The sequence below is a fragment of the Podarcis tiliguerta genome (genome assembly GCF_965153285.1).
Source record: "Podarcis tiliguerta genome assembly, chromosome: 6".
NCBI classification, from domain to species: domain Eukaryota; kingdom Metazoa; phylum Chordata; class Lepidosauria; order Squamata; family Lacertidae; genus Podarcis; species Podarcis tiliguerta.
In genome coordinates this window covers 39771437-39789773 of record NC_139539.1, presented here as the reverse complement: position 1 = coordinate 39789773, position 18337 = coordinate 39771437, and the positions used below count along the sequence as shown (strand labels likewise).

General features: G+C 45.5%; 1 protein-coding gene across 2 annotated transcripts; it reads right to left on the bottom strand.

The window, feature by feature from the left end:
* Positions 1 to 533: 533 nt before the first annotated feature.
* Positions 534 to 18337, bottom strand: LOC310679347 (Krueppel-like factor 15). Of its 2 annotated transcripts, XR_014512206.1 has the most exons (4): positions 18141 to 18259; positions 12947 to 13984; positions 4844 to 6825; positions 534 to 4632 (listed from the first exon to the last, which is right to left on the bottom strand). XR_014512206.1 is itself a non-coding variant. In XM_083444538.1 (3 exons), exons 2-3 carry the CDS (start codon positions 13882 to 13884, stop codon positions 6645 to 6647), a joined length of 1119 nt encoding a protein of 372 aa, XP_083300664.1. In that variant the 5' UTR covers positions 13885 to 13984; positions 18141 to 18337; the 3' UTR covers positions 534 to 6644. The 2 variants fall into 2 exon arrangements, 1 of the variants encoding a protein (XP_083300664.1); XM_083444538.1 differs by having other exon boundaries at positions 534 to 6825; positions 18141 to 18337.

Sequence of the window (18337 nt, the reverse complement as noted above, 5' to 3'; positions counted from 1 at the left end):
ATTTTGCAGAGCTTTAAAGCGATAGATCCACAGACCAAAACCCATACGAAGCATAGGAGCCAGCTCCTGGGGCCGAGGTACCTTTGCACACACTCCAATAAACTATTTGAGGGGCCAGCCCCCTCCCCTCCCAAGTTGTTGGGCATTCCATTCAAATAGTGCCTTGTGATCAATTATGTGGGAGAAGGGCTTACCTGTCCCCCCCCCCTCCATTTTTTTTTTATTTAAGTTGGCACCCGGGATAGAGGCCAGTTGTTTCTAAGCCAGAGAATGTGATTGCAGGATGGATATGTAATAATTTAAGTGGAGAGATGGTGTTCTCCCAATTGTCTGATGTTAGAGAACAAGCAGGAGATAACTTTCAATAGGGAAAAAGGCAAGGATTCAGAGACAAAGGAGCATGGGTGGATATACTCTTTCTAAAGTAAAATTCATGTTCTGAACAAACTTTGCCCCCCACTTGCCGCAGTAAAAGCTGCCCTGTGGACACTTTGCTAAAGTCTGTGGCTGCAATAAAACACTGAAACCTGTGGTGTTTTTCAATTTATTTTTCTCAATTTATTTCATTGGTTTACAGATGATGATGTGCCTTCCTCAAAGGCAGAGGTAGGATGAGTAGAGAGAGAACATAGGATGTCTTGCTGTAAAACTAGAAAGGGAAAGATTGATTCTGCTATATTGGATTATATAGCACAAGTGTCCATAAAGGCAACCCAATTATCAAGTAGCTAAAGTGAAAATTCTAAGAGTTACAGAGATTGCACAAAGTAGGCAAAGAGTAACTTGTTTCACAATTATTTGGTAACCCTGCTCACAATAAAGATAAAAGGCACAAGATGCAGCCATGTAAAGCCACTTTTTTGAACTCTCCTCTGGGCTTGCTTTGCTTAGCACTTTAACCTCTAGGTGCAATCTAGATGAAGTCAGATGAGACACAATTCAGATGAGGCTACATGCTGTTGGAGCTGTTTCATGCTTCGCACACTAGAGCATCTGCCACTGCATGCCAGTTTTTGCTGCAGGAAACACCGTAAACTATAAAGGAAAGGCACACAGCATCGGCATACATGCAGTGGGAATGCTCTGGAAGTTAAAATTGTGGTTAGGCTCCTGGTACATGCCAATTGTGCATTTACAAGCTTGCCTTCTTCACACTTTACTGCTACAAACACCAGTGTGTAAGAGCCTGAATTATATGTTGCTATGTTTGCATCCTATCCTTCTTACAAGGAACTGAAGGTGCTAGGCATGGTGATTTTATCCTCACAACAACCCTAGGAGGCAAGCATACAGGAAGAGAAAGTGGCTGGCCCACAGTCAGAGTTAGATTCATAGGAGAATAGGAATTTTAACACAGGTCCAACTAATATCACTTAAGCTGTGCTTAAGGATTTATTTATTTAGCTTTGGCTTCGCTGACTGGAAACAGCCAAATCAAAGCACGCGGATAACCAAGTAGCCCCATGTCATTCAGTGAAGCAGACTAAATAAATAAATACTTAAGTACAATCTGCATATAAAATGGGATAATATCTTCTAAACCAGAGGTCAGCAAACTTTTTCAGCAGGGGGCCAGTCCACTGTCCCTCAGACCTTGTGGGGGGGCCGGACTATATTTGGGGGGGGGTGATGCAAGAGCACCATGAGCCCCAGTGGCTGCTTACCTATGTCTTGCGAGAGGCAGGGACTAGAGGCGGAGGGACAATGAGCGGCACGCTAAAGGGCTCTGGAAAGGGGCTGCTTAAAATGGCCGCTCGAGCGCTGCTGCTGCTGCTGGCACCAACAAAGCCCAGCCCCCTTCCTCCTCTAGGCAGAGAGGGAGAAGCCGGGAGGAGGGAGGGAGGAGGCAGCGCAGTGAGATGGGGAGGGAAAGCATGTGCATACTGGCTATCCATGCAGTGATTCCTGGACCGTCTGCAGGCTGGATTCAGAAGGCAATTGGGCCTGATCCGGCCCGCGGATCCTTAGTTTGCCTACCCATGTTCTAAACAGTCAACAGTACAGTGCATGTGTATTATGTGCCTCACTTGCCTTGTATTCTGCCTGCGGTACATTTGCAATGCCACACCTTCCTGAGCTGCCTTTATATGCTAAGTCACACCCCTGGGCCCACCCAAAGACATATTCACAGGTCTAGACCTATTTTCCCCTATGAAATGGTGGAGGTTATGAGGAAAATTGTGACATGTGAGTTCCAAGTAATTCTGTGGAACAAAATTGCATATAGCTGACCCATACTTTATTGTAGGTAGCTGGAAACCACACAGCAGTAGGTTTTTGTATTGCCTCCTCCTCTAGCACTTGCATAAATACAGTCAGAGCTCTCATGCATCATGTAGCAGCCCAAGTGCAAGACGTCTCTCACACAGGAGCAGGATACAGCTACTGTGTGAAGCCATACTCTGTCTTCCCTATCCAACATGTATTAATGTAAATATTTTTTTAAAAAAACAGGCAATTTAAACAGACCTCAAGAATTGCAGCCTTGACAAGTCTGGCACAGATAGCCAAGCGTGCCTAAGTGCACCACATCCCGTGTCTTTGCTTGAAAAACTATTGCTGTCAGCCAGGCATTCCTTTCTTTGAAGCCCAACTTGCAGGCATCTTTGTGAAAGTAAGAATTCACTCCCGCCAACGCCAAAAAAAGGTCATCATGCCAGTTTTATCACAGTTCTTTATCCCTTTAAATCAGGGTCCAGGAACCTTTTTTTTCTTTTCTTTCTGCAATGGGTTGTATTCCTGTGAAGATAATATCGCAACATGCCAGCACATTGCTGAAGTTAAAACAGAGTTCTTTAATGAGTGCCTCCCTGGAAACCAGATGTACACTGCCTAGGGCTCCATGATGGAAAAAAGACAAATTATAAGCGTCATGAACAAACATAGAACATATTGGCAGCTGAATGTTGGTAGTGGGTAGGGCTAGAGTTAGAAGTAGGAAGGAGTACCCTTCCTCTGTGGCTCTTCCCCTCCCCTCTCTCCCTCTTTCATTCAATTTTCTCTGTCTGTAAACCCCTTTCCCCTCTCCTTGTCTCCCAAATTGAAATTGGGCTGAGGGCATGTTGCTTGCCCCTGATTGAACTTATGTTATATCTGAAGATACTTGGGTTAGCCCATCTATAGGTTGATTCAGGCAATCAACAATGGTACCTGCTATCTCAGGTTTGTTAGCCAAGGTTGTTATCCTGAGCTAACCACCCATCTGCTTAAATGATAATCCAGTCTGTTTTCCAGCCATCCTTCCTTGTGGGCTGAATTTAGAAAATCACTGTGACTGGCAATCGACCTATGAAACTGTCAACTGTTAATGACTCTGGTAGTATTGAGATGATGGTGTCATGCTAGGATGAAAAGGAAGAAAATGGGGATTCCAGTATTTCCATGGATTGTGGACTCTCTCAACTTTCAGCAACCTCTGATTGACCTTTTGAACATGTACTTTGTTTACACAGCCAAGAAGTTAATCTGAGGCCAATGTGAGATAAAGGGCTTTTATCACAGGATGACTGATGGATGCCTAAAAAGAGATATTTATATGAAAACTAAGAAAAGAGTGAGGGCGGGGAAGAATCACACAGATTGCCAAAACTCATTTTCCTTTCCGAGAGGGAATGCAGCAGTTGACGACTGTCAGCTATGACGACTGATTCAGTTTGTTTTTCTTTACTGTGACATATGCAAATATATCTGTCTGCATGGCTGGGCATGAATCCTGGATTTCTGCACCTGTGAGCACAAGTTCTTTTTCAGGGCTTTAAATAGCTAGAATTGTCATAGCACAGTTTCCCGTAGGAGGTGCTTTTCAAACATCCTTTTAGACTAAGTCGATATTGCCAACAAAAGCTCATTCTGTGGGAGGAATAATGGTGACAGAGCTTCTTTAGATGTTCATTTAGAGCCCAGTTCAGAGCCTGAACATTAGTACATTCTCTACCTTGAAAGCACATTCAAAACACATTCTTTCCTTCAAAGAATTCTGGGCACTGTAGTTGACCTCTCTGAGTTAGAATTCCCAGCAACCCTTAAACTACAGTGCCTATGTTTATTTTATTTTTATTTTTTGAGGGAAAGAATGTGCTTAGAATGTGCTTTCAAGGTATAGTGTGTGCAGATCCAAAGAAGGTAATGTGAGATAATGAAGCTGGAGAAAGGAAAGTTATTTTTATGTATAGAAAGCTGGAGCAAGGGAAAGAGAAAGAGGTGGTGTATGAGTCACTCAGGCTGGCACAGACTGGAAAAAAGAAGGTGCCCGCAGGGGAAGGAGGCTTGAATAACCAAGGCAGGCAACAACAAGAAGCACGCTTAACATATGTATCTCAGAATCAAAACACTTCCAAGTAAACATGTTTGAGAGCAGGCTACTAGACTTGCACTTGGTAAGCTATTGTTCTCAACTTCTGGCAAGAACCATTGCATCAAAACAGGGTGGAGACACATAACAAACAAGGCATCTTGCCACATAGGTTCAAGACACATGAGAATTGGAAGCTATTTTATACAGAGTGAGGCTATGAGTCCACTTAGCTCAGAAATGTCTACACTATCTGTGGCTCTCTGGGGTCTCCACCCCTACCAGGAGATGCCAGGGATTGAACCTGCAACCTTATGCATAACAACGACATAAGAAAAGCCCTGCTGGGTCAGTCGAAAGGTCCGTCTAGTCCAGCATCCAGTTCTCACAGTGGCTAACCAGATGCCTGTGGGAAGCCCACAAGCATGGGCCGTACACAACAGCAACCCTCCATCTTGTGATTTCCAGCAGCCGGCATTCATAGATAATACTGCGTCCAACAGTGGGGGTAGAATGTACCCATCATGGCTAGCAGTTACCACCCCTGGCCACTGAATATGCTGGCTGGGACTGATGAGAGTTGGGAGCCCAGCAAGTGGAGCACCACAGCTTCCCCACTCCTGCTTTAAGGTGCTGCACAACTCTTCGTCGTTTTAACTAAAGAAACAAATCATCAGGTGGAAGTTGTCATAATGGCTACCACAGGGGACCTGGTAAAGGGACCCCTGACCGTTAAGTCTAGTTGCGGACGACTCTGGGGTTGGGGCGCTCATCTCGCTCTATAGGCCAAGGGAGCCGGTGTTTGTCCGCAGACAGCTTCCAGGTCATGTGGCCAGCATGACTAAGCCGCTTCTGGCAAACCAGAGCAGCGCACGGAAACACCATTGTAGACCTGTGTTAAATCCCCACCCAGTCATGAGACTGACTGTGTTGGGACTTGCATCAATCACTCTCTCTCTCTATCCAGCCCTGAATTTCATGGATGCAAGGTAAGTTAAGCAACCTGAATAATATAAGCAAAACAAACCATAATGACCGCTCTGGTGGATTAACAATGATCAAAATAAGTTCAAATGAAAGGCATGTGAGGCATTTACAGTGCAATGCTATAAATGTCTTCTCAAAAACAAGTCCATTGTATTCAGTGGGGCTCACTTTCAGCAAATTGGCATAGAATTGCAACCACAGGCAATGTGTGCAATACTTAAGGCTGTACCACCAAACTTCATTCAAGAATGGGGAATCTGGCCCTCTGGCTTTTATTATACTTCAACTCCCCTCAGCCCCAGCTAGCATGACTAATGGCTAGGGATAATGGGAGCTGTAGTCCAGCACTCCGGAGGTTCCTCATTTCTGCTTTACAGTCTGGGGCAGACTCAGGACACTCTTGTTTGCCTTATTTCAGAGGCAAATCAGATTACATTTCCCATCATCGATTAACATGTGTACAGGTTAGGTCTTGGGCCCCAAGTCCCATTCTCAGGCATAAGCGGTGTACAGCTCACAGAATAAACATTTAAATTGGGGCTATAGAATAACAACTCACAGTAATCCACAAAGCAATTTGTTTCCCTAAAGACAAACCATTACGCACCACACAAATTACACTGAATGCCATGAAACCAATTTGGAGTGACAAAATATGACTTTAGAGAGGTATAGTCTGAAAATAAAGACTTGGGAAAATATGATTTCCTGGTACTGATATTCAAGCTCTGAACTTTGAGATTTGCCATTTTAGTGAATATTTCACCTGTAATTTCATTGCATTGGTTACAGTTTCAGAATCAGTGGCTGAGTGATCAAGCAGGATGCTAAATCAGAAAGAAATGCAAAAGAACCGACACCCTCCCATTCAAATACTGTTCTATGTGTACACCACAGGAAAAAGCATTAGAAATGCCTAAACCACAGGTGGAGAACCTGTGGCCTTCCAGATGTTGTTGGACTCCACCTCCCATCAATCTCACCGAGCATGGCCAATGGTCAGAAATAATGGAAGCCGTAGCCCAACACAGTCTAGAGGACCAAAGGTTCTTCCATCCTTGGCCTAAACAGTCCATATTCTAAAATTCAGATCTAAACAGTGAATCTCACCCTGCCCACCCCAACATCACATATTTCCCACAAACTTAATTACAAGTTTTACAAGAGTTCACAAGTATCAGAGACCTGTTTGGAGGCAGGTCCTGATTGAAAGACATGTTCAGGTAGAAGTAGGCTTTGGTCTTCCCAATAGACTTTACACAAGTCAATTCCTTTCCTCCCTTCCAAACAAAGCCGTCTTTTATATTTGCATTTGTCATCTCACTTGGGCAGGAATTATTTTCTTGGCAAGGCAGGAAAAGCAGAGTCAGCTATGACCACAACCCTGAGCTGTCCGGATTCCCAAACTGAATGACCCTTTGTGGATCTTCATGTGTTTGGATAAGTGGTCACTGCGGGCAAATTTCTTCTCACACACTTGGCACTGGTAAGGCTTGAGTCCAGAATGGGAGCGCTTGTGGCGAGAGAGCTCATCCGAGCGGGAAAACCTACCAGACAGAAGAAGAGATGTTTACTGCACAGTTGTGTGAACCAAGGAGGTTGTTCTCACCAAATGGCTTCACAAGCAGTCAAAGCAAAGAGAGGATTCTGGGATATAAAGCAGATTTGTCTAGCAGATGCTGCTCTAGTGTGACTCTCAAGAATCCAGTGTCTATTTCAGAAATAGAAAATAGAAAAACATGCTCCCTACTCACATTTCGAAACCGCAAGATGCTAGAAAGTAGCTTCTCTAGACATGAATCTTTGCCACTTGGAAACAGACAGGTGCAATTCATTGGCTTCTGGTGCATTGGGACTATAGGTCATGAACCACTCTTGGGCTCAGACAGGGCAGGGATGGCACAACCCGATGGTCCTTCAGATGTTCTTCATCTTCCACTCCCAGCAGCCCCAGCCAGCATGGCCAATGATCAAGGTTGATGGCAGCTAGAGTCCCAACAGCTTGTGAAGGGTCACAGATTTACCATCTCAGGTGAAAAGGATAATGTAGTAGAGTGAGATGACTAGGACTTGAGAGCCCAGGGTTCATAAAGCTCACTGGGTGAGGTTGGGCCAGCCACAGTCCCTCAGCTTAACCAAACTCACAAGGTTGCTTTGAGGACATAAAGGGGTCAGGGAGAACTATGTATGTCACCTTGAGCTCCTTGGTGGGATATTAAGGTGATAATAAATAAAATATAAACCTCTCAAAGGTGCACAAAGACAGAGGTTTAATGGCCCATTCTTGACCCTTTATTCTTGTGTACCACTGACATTCTGTCTGTCTCTCTCCTTCCCACCCCTTATTGGTTCCTTCATTTCTTTTCACGTATGAACCAAGGCTGACATGATGTAGAACAAAATCAGCCTTCGACAAAAGCAGTAAGCCTTAAAACAAGTTCAAGGAGTGCCTTCCAACAAAGGAACTCAAAGACCTTGACAAATATTAACAAAGTCATCAAGCTTCTGTGAAATACTGTCTCTCTGTTTGGAGTGAGGAAAACAAAGACGAAGAAGGAAGCACAACTTGTCCAATGTTACATAATAATTCAGGAACAGACCAGACATGATCTCACTGACAATCCACTCAGAGTCACCTCAGAAACAACCCTGGGCAAGATTTTATTATTATTATTATTATTGTCAAGGGGCCTTGACTGAACCAAAGTGGTGCCATTGAGCGGGGAAATGTAAGGGAATAACTTTGTCTCTTTTTCTAATCTCAAAAAGACTTATGGGCAGACAAAACCCTGCCACTTCAGATCGTGAGAAATAGCTCATGACTAAGGATGATTAGAAATCTGTAACTAGGAAATAGTGCCTGAAATCATCCCATCCCCCACACCTCTTCTCTCCCAATCCCTTTTCTTTCTAGAAGTCTTTTTTGGATGAAGAGCAGAATAAAACACTTTCAATGAATATATCACATATTAAAGATTTTGTGCATGCACATACAACATACATTCTTGCATTTGAAATGGTATGTGTCCATCTCACCCATGAGTACATGCCACTGAGTTTGGCAATTGGCAACAGATCCTCAGGGCGCATATGCAGATAGGTTAAGGTAAGGTAAAGGTACCCCTGCCCGTACAGACCAGTCTTGCCAGACTCTAGGGTTGTGCACTCATCTCACTCTATAGGCCGGGAGCCAGCGCTGTCTGCAGACACTTCCGGGTCACGTGGCCAGCGTGACAAGCTGCATCTGGCGAACCAGCGCAGCACACGGAACGCCGTTTACCTTCCCACTGGTAAGCGGTCCCTTTTTATCTACTTGCACCCGGAGGTGCATTCGAACTGCTAGGTTGGCAGGCGCTGGGACCGAACAACGGGAGCGCACCCCGCCGCGGGGATTCGAACCGCCGACCATGCGATCGGCAAGTCCTAGGCGCTGAGGTTTTAGCCACAGCGCCACCCGCGTCCCACAGATAGGTTATATGTTTCAAATATGCCAGTACATGTGCAGCCTTTGAAAACAGTTCAGAAATCCCAACTGGTACACTGCCCTTTCATAACTTTCTGCACCTTGTAAAGGCAAATATACAATTATGAAGGAGATCTCACAGTCACCAACCCTAGAAAGAAGGAATCCAGTTGGATCATCTGCTTTCTCAGATTCTCTGGATGACCTTGGGTAATCTACTCAGTGGCAGTTATGAGATCTACTCTAACCCACTGGGCTACTGAAAACTTATTTAATAAAAATAAAATAAAATTTTATTTATATTTTAATTTTAAATTTTATATTTTATTTATATCCCACCCATTTTGCTGGGTTTCCCCAGCCACTCTGGGTGGCTCCCAAAATAATATTAAAAAGGCAATAAAACATCAAACATTAAAAACTTCCCAAACAGGTCTGCCTGCAGATGTCTTCTAAAAGTCAGATAGTTTTATATTTCCTTGACATCTGATGGGAGGGCAACTCACAGGGCGGGTGCCACAACCGAGAAGGCCTTCTGCCTGGTTCCCTGTAATCTCACTTCTTGCAGTGAGGGAACCGCCAGAAGGCCCTAAGAGCTGGACCTCAGTGTCTGGGCTGAACGATCGGGGTGGAGATGCTCCTTCAATCTTCTTTCAAAATCTAGAAAATACAAAGCTGGGGTGGCTAACCTATAACAGCCACCCAGGTGTTGCTGGACTACAGTTCCCATCATCCCTAACCATCCACCATTGTAGCTGAGCCTGTTAGGAGTTGTAGTCCAGTAACATATGCAGAGCCACAGGTTCCCCATCGCTGATATAGGAGATGCATACATGCTGCAGGAAAGAACTAAAAACCGTGCATTCTCAGTGACCCAGACATATGGTAGAGTCATTAGATGGGCCCATCCATAATGTCCACAAAAGAATGTGGAATCAGAAGCTTGTTATGCTCACTGACTCCTCCTCCATTTGCAGCTCATATCGAATGTAGCGGAGAAGTCTGGTTTTATAGAGCACTGCAGAGATCAAACAGATTCCTAATACATTTACCAGAGCTACAAGGGGGAGAAAGAAGCCCCCCTGACTTCACTTTCTGCAGTTAAGCAGGGATACATTCCAAAGTCTCAGGTCATTACAGCCAAAGAAGCTGGAAGGAAGCAGATCAGCCAAGATCACACAGGACCCCCTTGAGAATGATTCTCAAGGAAACAGTAAATTCAACCCTATATGTTGTTAAGGATTTCAAGTTGCTTGAGAGGAGCAAATATGTGCAACCCTTGCCTGGGGGCCTGTTCTAGTCCCTGCCCTTCTCCCCTGTTTGGTACCCTTGGAAACTGCACATGCCCTCCGTATTTTGGAAACAATATCGATATTTTACTGAGCCCCTCTTTTCACAAGATACCCTGAGCAATGGCTGCAAAGTCCCTGCAAAGTCTGGCAGCTGCAGGTTCACTAGGAGCAGCCTCTTCACATTTGGAAAGTCCCTGCCATCAATGCCACGACAGCTGGAGGCTTTCAAATTTTAAACAAAACCATCTGCTTGAGGAAAAGGTACAAGGGGCAGCATGGGCAGACACGAATGCAATCCCTGAAGGCTTTGCGACTTCAGCACATCAGATGTATTCCCCATGGGAAGGATCAGCAAAGAAGGGAACCTATTAAAAGATGGAACTCCTTGCCACATGACTGTCCTGAGCTTGTACCTAGACTATCAGCTACACCCTAGCAGGTCACAGAAGTCTATAAACTGCAGTTAATCTACTAATGGATTTAATTCTGGGAAATGAAGAACGATTAAGGTGAAATTATTCACAAAGCTGTTGAAAAAGAATGGTGGGTTGCACAATTATAGTGCATGGGGAGGCTAGTGCAAGGACCCTTTTATTTTCCTCTCCCATCAGGGAAGAGGTCCTATGCCTTTGAACAGTTGAAAGATAAGCAAAAATGCAACACAGGAAGCCTTTCCCCCGTACAGTGGTACCTCGGGTTAAGTACTTAATTCGTTCCAGAGGTCCCTTCTTAACCTGAAACTGTTCTTAACCTGAAGCAGCACTTTAGCTAATGGGGCCTCCTGCTGCCGCCGCACCGCCAGAGCCCGATTTCTGTTCTTATCCTGAAGCAAAGTTCTTAACCTGAAGCACTATTTCTGGGTTAGCGGAGTGTGTAACCTGAAGCGTATGTAACCCGAGGTACCACTGTACTGTACTGTACTGCTAATAAGACAGACAGGCACCTTCTACCAAATCAGACCATTGGTCCATGCAGCTCAGTATTGTCTACAACTGGCTCCAGGGGTTTAGGCAGGGGTCCTTCCCTAGGAAGCTGGGAACTGAATCTGGGCTACTTTCCATTGAAGCATGTGCTGCGTCACTGAGCTATGGCCTTTCCCCCAAAGAAAATAAAATCATAGCAATAGCAACAGAAGAGGAACCTGGTGAATCAGGTCCATGGCCCATCTAGTCCAGCATCCTGTTCTCACAATGGCCTCCCAGTGGCCTGTGGGAAACCCACAAGCAGGACTTGAGCACAAGAGGGCTCACCCTCATTGTATGCAGAAGCATTACTGCCTCCAGCCATGGAAGCAAAGCAGAGCCATCATGGCTGCTGGATAGCTTTCTCCTCCATGAATTTTCCAATTCTGTTTTGAAGGGATCCAGTTAGATGGCTGTCTCCCAGGGGAGTGAGTGCCATAGTTTAACTATAATAATAATAATAATTTTTATTTATACCCCACCCTCCCTGGCCAGAGGCGGGCTCAGGGCGGCTAGCACCAATAAAATCACAGTAAAAACATAATGGAGGGAGGGGAGAAAAAAACCACAAATTAAAAGACAGGTTAAAATGCAATTTAAAATGCAGCCTCGTTTTAAAAGTAGCCGATAGATCAAGACCATAAGGGGAGGGAAACATAAGGGTCAGACTGAGTCCAAACCAAAGGCCAGGCGGAACAGCTCTGTCTTGCAGGCCCTGCGGAAAGATGTCAAGTCCCGCAGGGCCCTAGTCTCTTGTGACAGAGCGTTCCACCAAGTTCGAGCCAGTACTGAAAAGGCCCTGGCCCTAGTTGAGACCAAGCTTGCGACCTGGGACCTCCAAAATGTTGCCATTTGTGGACCTTGAGGTCCTCCACGGGGCATATCAGGAGAGGCAGTCCCGTAGGTATGTGGGTCCTAGGCCACATGCACTGCGTGAATAAGTACTTTCTTTTATCTGCCTTGAATCTTCCAACATTCAGTTTTATTGGAGGTCCACAAGCTCCAGTGTTAGGAGAAAAGAAGAAAAACTTTTCTCGAGCCACTTTCTCCATGATATGCATCATTTTATGAATTTCTATTACATCACCTTTTACTTTTACTTTTTTTCTGTAGTTCCATATTGGGCAACCTTTCCTCATAGATAAGTTGCTCCGTCCCCTTGACCAGTTTTGGTTGCCCTTTTCTGAACCTTGACCAGCTCTACAATATCCTGTTCAAGGTGAGGCCACCAGAACCGTATCGAACAGTATTCCAAATGCAGTTGCACCATAGATATGTATAACGGCATTATGGTATCGGCAGTTTTATTTTCAATTCCTCTCCTAATGATCCCTAGCGTTATCATTTGTGAGCTGCCTGGCAGTCAAAGGAGGAACAGAAACCTTGCTGAAGAAATAAAATAATAAAGTATGGCAACAGTGCTGTGTATGGATCAGTCATTATCTGACCAGGGATGGAAAAATAACATGAATTGCTAATTAAATCCCATCAGTGAAAGATTCATTCTAAATAAGACTAAATATGAGATTTGTTTGTTTTCATTGGAATTGTTTCCTTTAAAAAGACACAGGTGGTGATATTAAAAAGCAGCAATGATGATCACCGTTATTCTTGAACAGCTCCAATCCATTTCAGCAGAGCTTGTAGAGAAATGTCTAGTGGGTTGTGTCCAGGACGCATGTATACTTCCGTTCAGGCAATACATTTTAAATTATTTCTCAACCAATACGTAACCTTGGAATCCTAAACACACTTGTACAGGATTTGGGAGTAGGCCTTGCTGAACACAATGGGACTGGTGCCTGAGAAATATACATGATTGCACTGTTGGCTGGAAGTACTACGGTAGCCTATCTGATCCCACAAAGCTTTCATTGAGCAACGAAGTTAATTGTCAACTTTTAAAAAAATAATCAAATAACCAGGCCGTTTTTTATTGCCACACACTTACCTCCAGCCACAGTTGGGCCAAGTACAGGTGTAAGGCTTTTCTCCAGTATGGCGTCGGAAGTGAGCCTTGAGGTGAGAACTCTTAGTGTACATCTTTGTGCAACCGGGATGTGTGCACTTGTGGACTCGGATGACAGGAGGGGAGGCTTTGGGGACCCTGGCCTCCACATTCTTCACGCTTCCAAGAACTCCAGGCCTCAGTGTCACAGGCAAAGGGGCTATCCGTACATATTTTTGTTCTGTGCCTGTTGAAGGGCTTTGGGTGACCTGGGGAAGAACGGTCAGGCTCTGCCCTTGCATTCTGATGACCAACTGAGCCACCCTAATACCACCAACAGGGCTCTGGGTTGGCGAGTTGCCTTCACTCGCTTGGTTGGGCTGGATCTGAAGGACAACTGGGACAGCCCCCGCAGTCCCTGGGATGCCTGTACCACCAGAAACCACCACTCCTGACTGAGCAAACCTGGAAAGGCCTTCATCCGGAACAGCTACAGGAACAGACTGTTCCCGGGGGCTGCCCAAGCTGATCTCAGACTTTCTCTTAGGCTGTCCTCCTGCCTGCTGCTTGTCATTCAGCTCATCTTTGAGAATTGCCATTTTCTCATTCAGGAACTCCTCAATCTCCTCCAGTGTAGGGCTAAAGTCCCTGGAGAGTTCCGGGCAAAAATCAGGAAGTCTGAGGTAGGCTTCGTAGATAGTGGTCTGTGGTTTCTCCCCATCCTTCTTTACCTTGGACTGCGAAACACCCGTCTCTGATGTGCAGATTAAGTTGGAGATAGCTGATGGGTTAGAAGCCTGCTCCCCGCTGCAGTCCTGCAGCAAATTCAGTGGTGGCATCTCATGCTTGAGAGCATCTGCAGCGTTGGCTAACTGAATGGGAGCTGAAGCAGTCAGCTGACTTGAAGCAGACACCAGTTTGCTATGATTTACTGAGACCATTGGTTTGCTGCCTCCTCATAAAAAGATGTATTGATCGCTGTATATAATATAACTATTATGCCAACGAGCTGAAAATTATGAATATTGGTTATAGATCCACCTGCAGGAAGACAACCACAAGGAGGTTCCTTAATTTAAAAATAGTAATACAGGGAATACAGAACACCTGAAGGGATCTATATACTACTTTGATTTACTACTATAAACTGATTCAGTATTTTAAAAAAAACACCACTTCTCCTCCCCCTTTTAAAATCCTTATTTTGAAAAAAAAGATAATACAAATTCAAATTTGCAAGAATCTGTTTGAGAATCCACCCATTGTTTGAACTCTAGCCAACACAGTGCATTGAATGCACTCATTCAGAACCATCTGGAAGGATGTGCCCTAAGGGTTTAACAGACTGAAGAACAGAGGCAATTTCTTTAATGGGGTCCAACTCAAGGCCTATCTGCCAGGGCTCTTTCCCACTTGAAAGCAAGAATGTAGTTCTTTGAAACAAAATAAGGCCTGCATCTGATAACCGAATCAAAAGAAATATTGGTTAACCTCAAACAGGTCATACTATGGATTACAAAACTATGTGGTAATGATAGACAGGTTTGCCTGGAAAAAATCGTATTTGTCCCATTAGTGGTTTCTCAATTTCACCCAAAGTTAGAAAGGGTCAATGTGAAAAGCATTTCAAAAAACAATGGTTACCTCAGATTCTGTTCCATATCTCTCTTCACACTTACATCAATATTAGTTGTGATGGGCTTGTATTGGTACACCGTGCTTTTCTCTGGGGGTACGCAGGGGTACTCATACCCCTAAACATTTTGTGAATCTAACAGAAGAAGAAATCCTGGGAGCTGTAGTTTCCCCGCTGGGAGCTGTAGTTCATCCTAGGAGCTGTAGTTTCTTAACATATTGCAGTTCCCAGGATTCTTGGGCTTTAAATATATGATGTGTATATAGCCAAAGGGGTGTATGGGATGTTAGGGAAGGATTGTAAAATCTGGTGGGGCATACGTTTGCTCCTTCTTGGGCAGTTTCTCCATCTTTGGTCCCCACCCTCCACTCAGCATTCACCTGGGCTCCTGAAAGCTGGCAGCATGTGACAGTGGCTACACCCCAGGAAGTGGTTTCAGCTGGCTGTCTAAACCAGGTGTGGGTAGCCGATGGGTCTCAAACCCTTGATGTGTCAGGGACGTCCCCTACATGAGAAGACAGGCTCCAGGGGACTGAATGGATGAGACCAATAGTGGGTTCAACTGTCAGGAAGGCGGGATATCTTTGCAGGATATCTTTGAGAGAAGAAAGGGCTAAGGAGTAAACCCTACACAAATCGGGAGTGAAGTCCCTACAATGGTTGGATGATGCCCTCTGGTAACTCCTGCAGCCCAGCTGGTGCCAAACATACTGCTCTGCTTTGCTTTGGACTACATCAGCAAGGCCGAGTGGGCAGGACCTCCAAACACATTGCCCTGGCTTGCATCCCAGGAGATCATTTCGGTCTTGCTAATACAGCAGTTTGCTGTATTAGCAAGGTGCCAACAACATAGCCAAAGTGGGGAGGAGGTAACCCAGACTGGATCAAGAGAACCCAGAGCCTCTGAGAGTGTGAAGGCATGAAATTCCTTCAGCTTTGTCCATGCTGCTCTTTGCCACTGCTATCTTCTCATATTGCTGAAAGCCCCGCTGGAGATTGGGGGAGCATTCTTCAATAAACACACCCAGCCTTTAAGGGAGCAGCATTTAAAGTATTTCAAGGTCTGCCAGCGGCAACACAGGGTCAAAGACCTGATGTTGCTCAATGCATTTCATAACCCCATTCACAAGATTGGAAGTGCCTCTTGTCTTGCTCCCACACTAGATCAACACCTACTCCAGGTGTTTACAAAGGACAGAATAGGAGGAACCAGCCTCATTCTTAGTTTCCAGTGTTTGGTAGCAGGCTTTGATTAAAATTAAGTCCAGAGGTTGTTGAATCTTAATCATTCCATGTGTGTTTCCCCTACAAATCCACAACAAATAAATAGTAAGAGCTAGAGACCTGACTATTAATTTTATACAGGCCAGTTTTCAGTCGACACCATTCATTTTTCACTGATAAAATGTTTCCTGTTTGTAATTACATGCCTCTTCCTTCCTTCCTTTTTTTCCTTAAAAAGGTATTTGTTAGGGCTTTTCGCGTATTAATGTTCTGGCAGGTGGTAAAGAAAATGAACACTGTCAAGGCTCAGTCCCACTTTATTTTTAGTAGGCAGGAAAGGTACATTTTGTATTTGTGGGAATTTTGCTACAATCCATTTTTAAAATCTCAGCTGTGTTTTAAAGTATCCTCACTTTATCTTTAATGGGCTACACATTTATTTTGGCACTGTAATGGCCTTTGTCTATATACACAAAGTTGTGTACAATTATTTTGGATGTTTGTGTGCATTCCCAAGAACAAACAGTCAAATGAAAACTGGATGTGTGAACTGGGTTTAGATACAGGTATAAGTAAAGTTTTGTGAGCAGAGTTAAGGTGTGCTCTGCCTATTTTTGCCAACAAACATAAATTATTATTTTTTATTCTCAACTTACCAAACTAAACATTGAAAAACAAAATAGCCAGTTAGATCTTTTAATTAGTATCATGTCTCTATCATATTTTTCCTCTTTAATCCTCTTTAATCCTCTAGCAACCTGAAGAGCTATAACCAAGATCACTACAATATGACCTCAGTTTTTAAGTTTTGGGATTTTTCCACTCTCCATTTAGGAGAAGAACCACAGCTCAGCGGTAGAGCACATTACTTTGCATGTTAAAATTCTTGAAATATTTTTAAATGTTTTGCTTATATTTCTTATTTTACTTTTAATTGCATAATTGTTCCACTTTGGTGTCTGCCACCCTGGGCTCTTTTGAGGGGACAAGTGGGATAGGAACTAAATATATAAAAACATCTCCATTCAAAATAACCATTGTAGCAAGTGATGGGCAAGGCTCTACGAGGTCCCGAGAAGCTCAGGCTACTTCCAGTTTTCATTGTCCTTGGCCATAATACAAATAAAGGATGGCACATGAAAACAAAATAAGGTACCCCCACACACACAAAATGACACATCGCCACACATGTATATGACATACAGCCCACAGGGCTTGGGGAATGGAGAAGGCGGGGCCGAGCTTCTCCTCTGCCTATTTGTCCCGATCAGATACTGAAGGGCATAAATAGGAACCGCGCAGGCCACGCGCACCCTGCTCAGTCGGAAATCATGCGTTTGCCCGGCGCAGACCACCCCGTGCAATCGGGCAGTGCTCTTGGCAGCGCCGAGCTCATGCGACTTGCCCTACGGAGAGGTGACGACGGCACCCTCCCCCTCTGCCCTCCCCATTCAGGGCAACCTGGAATCCCGCCCTCCAATCAAGCAGCAGGGGCAGGCTTGCCGTCAATCGACGGGTCCTCGCGTTTCCCATAGGGCGGCGCAAGGCCGCATCCCGCCCCGTTGCCAGTGTTTGTTGAGGGACGAGCGCGTCGAGTTTCTCGCGTCCGCCAGGCAGCCTTTTTTTCTCGCTCCACGCGATTGCAACACGTCTCCCTTGCCCTAGAAGTTGAGCGTGCTTGGCCGGATTCCCGCACTTAAAACCCGATTGCATCTGTCAGCGGGGAGGGAGCGACGCGCATAGCCTGCATTTCTGGAGTAGCGCTTTCACAGGGCGAAGATCGGCTGGAAAATCCGCTCGTCGTCCAGATTTCCCTCCGAAGGTCATGGGACTCAACAGCAAGCCCGAAGTTAACTGGGCGCGCGAGATTCCACCCCCCGCCTTTTCCCCCGGGCTCCAAATAAACTCGAAAAGGGCGGATAAAAATGAGAATAAATATACCGGAAGATACGCCTCCTGAACTCGAAAGATTTCAGTGGGAGTGATTGGGCAACGTCTTTTATCACATTCATCAACAAACACATCACACACCTCGATTAGCCGGGCAGGTGAGCCCAAATTTCCATCCCCGCCACTCAGCCAGTTGTGATCAAACTTCTTAGCTTGGGAAAGGGCGCGTGCGCTGAACAGCATGGGGCAAGTCAGGCGCGCCCCAGCGATCCCTACACTTAGTGCCCCTTCCCCACCAGGTCTCTAACTCGGGGGCAGAACTCCGCCGCTGGCTCGCTCCAGGCGCGCGCGCACCCCAGCGACCCCATCCCTTTTCAAGGGCCGTATCCCGGGGGGGGCGCTTATCTTGCACCCCCGCACCGGCTCGGCTGCTCCGCTCGCCCTTACCATCGCCCAGCTGCCAGCGACGTCGCGCTCCTTTCCCTGCTGGCGCTCGGTCTGCCTCTAGCGCTCTTGCCGCTCACATGACGCGGGGAAAGTGCCAGCTGGAGCCAAGGGTGCCGCCCCCTCGAAGGCTTGGCTCCATCCTAGCTGCCCCATTGGGCAGGCCGTCTCAGGGGCTCGCCTGCGTCCTGGAGAACCAC

Excerpts from the sequence above, each read along its gene's own strand:
- LOC310679347 (XM_083444538.1), bottom strand. The coding sequence starts at position 13,884 with ATGGTCTCAGTAAATCATAGCAAACTGGTGTCTGCTTCAAGTCAGCTG. Across the intron at positions 6,826-12,946 it reads TGGCCCAACTGTGGCTGGAG|GTTTTCCCGCTCGGATGAGC; the intron begins GTAAGTGTGTGG and ends TCTGTCTGGTAG.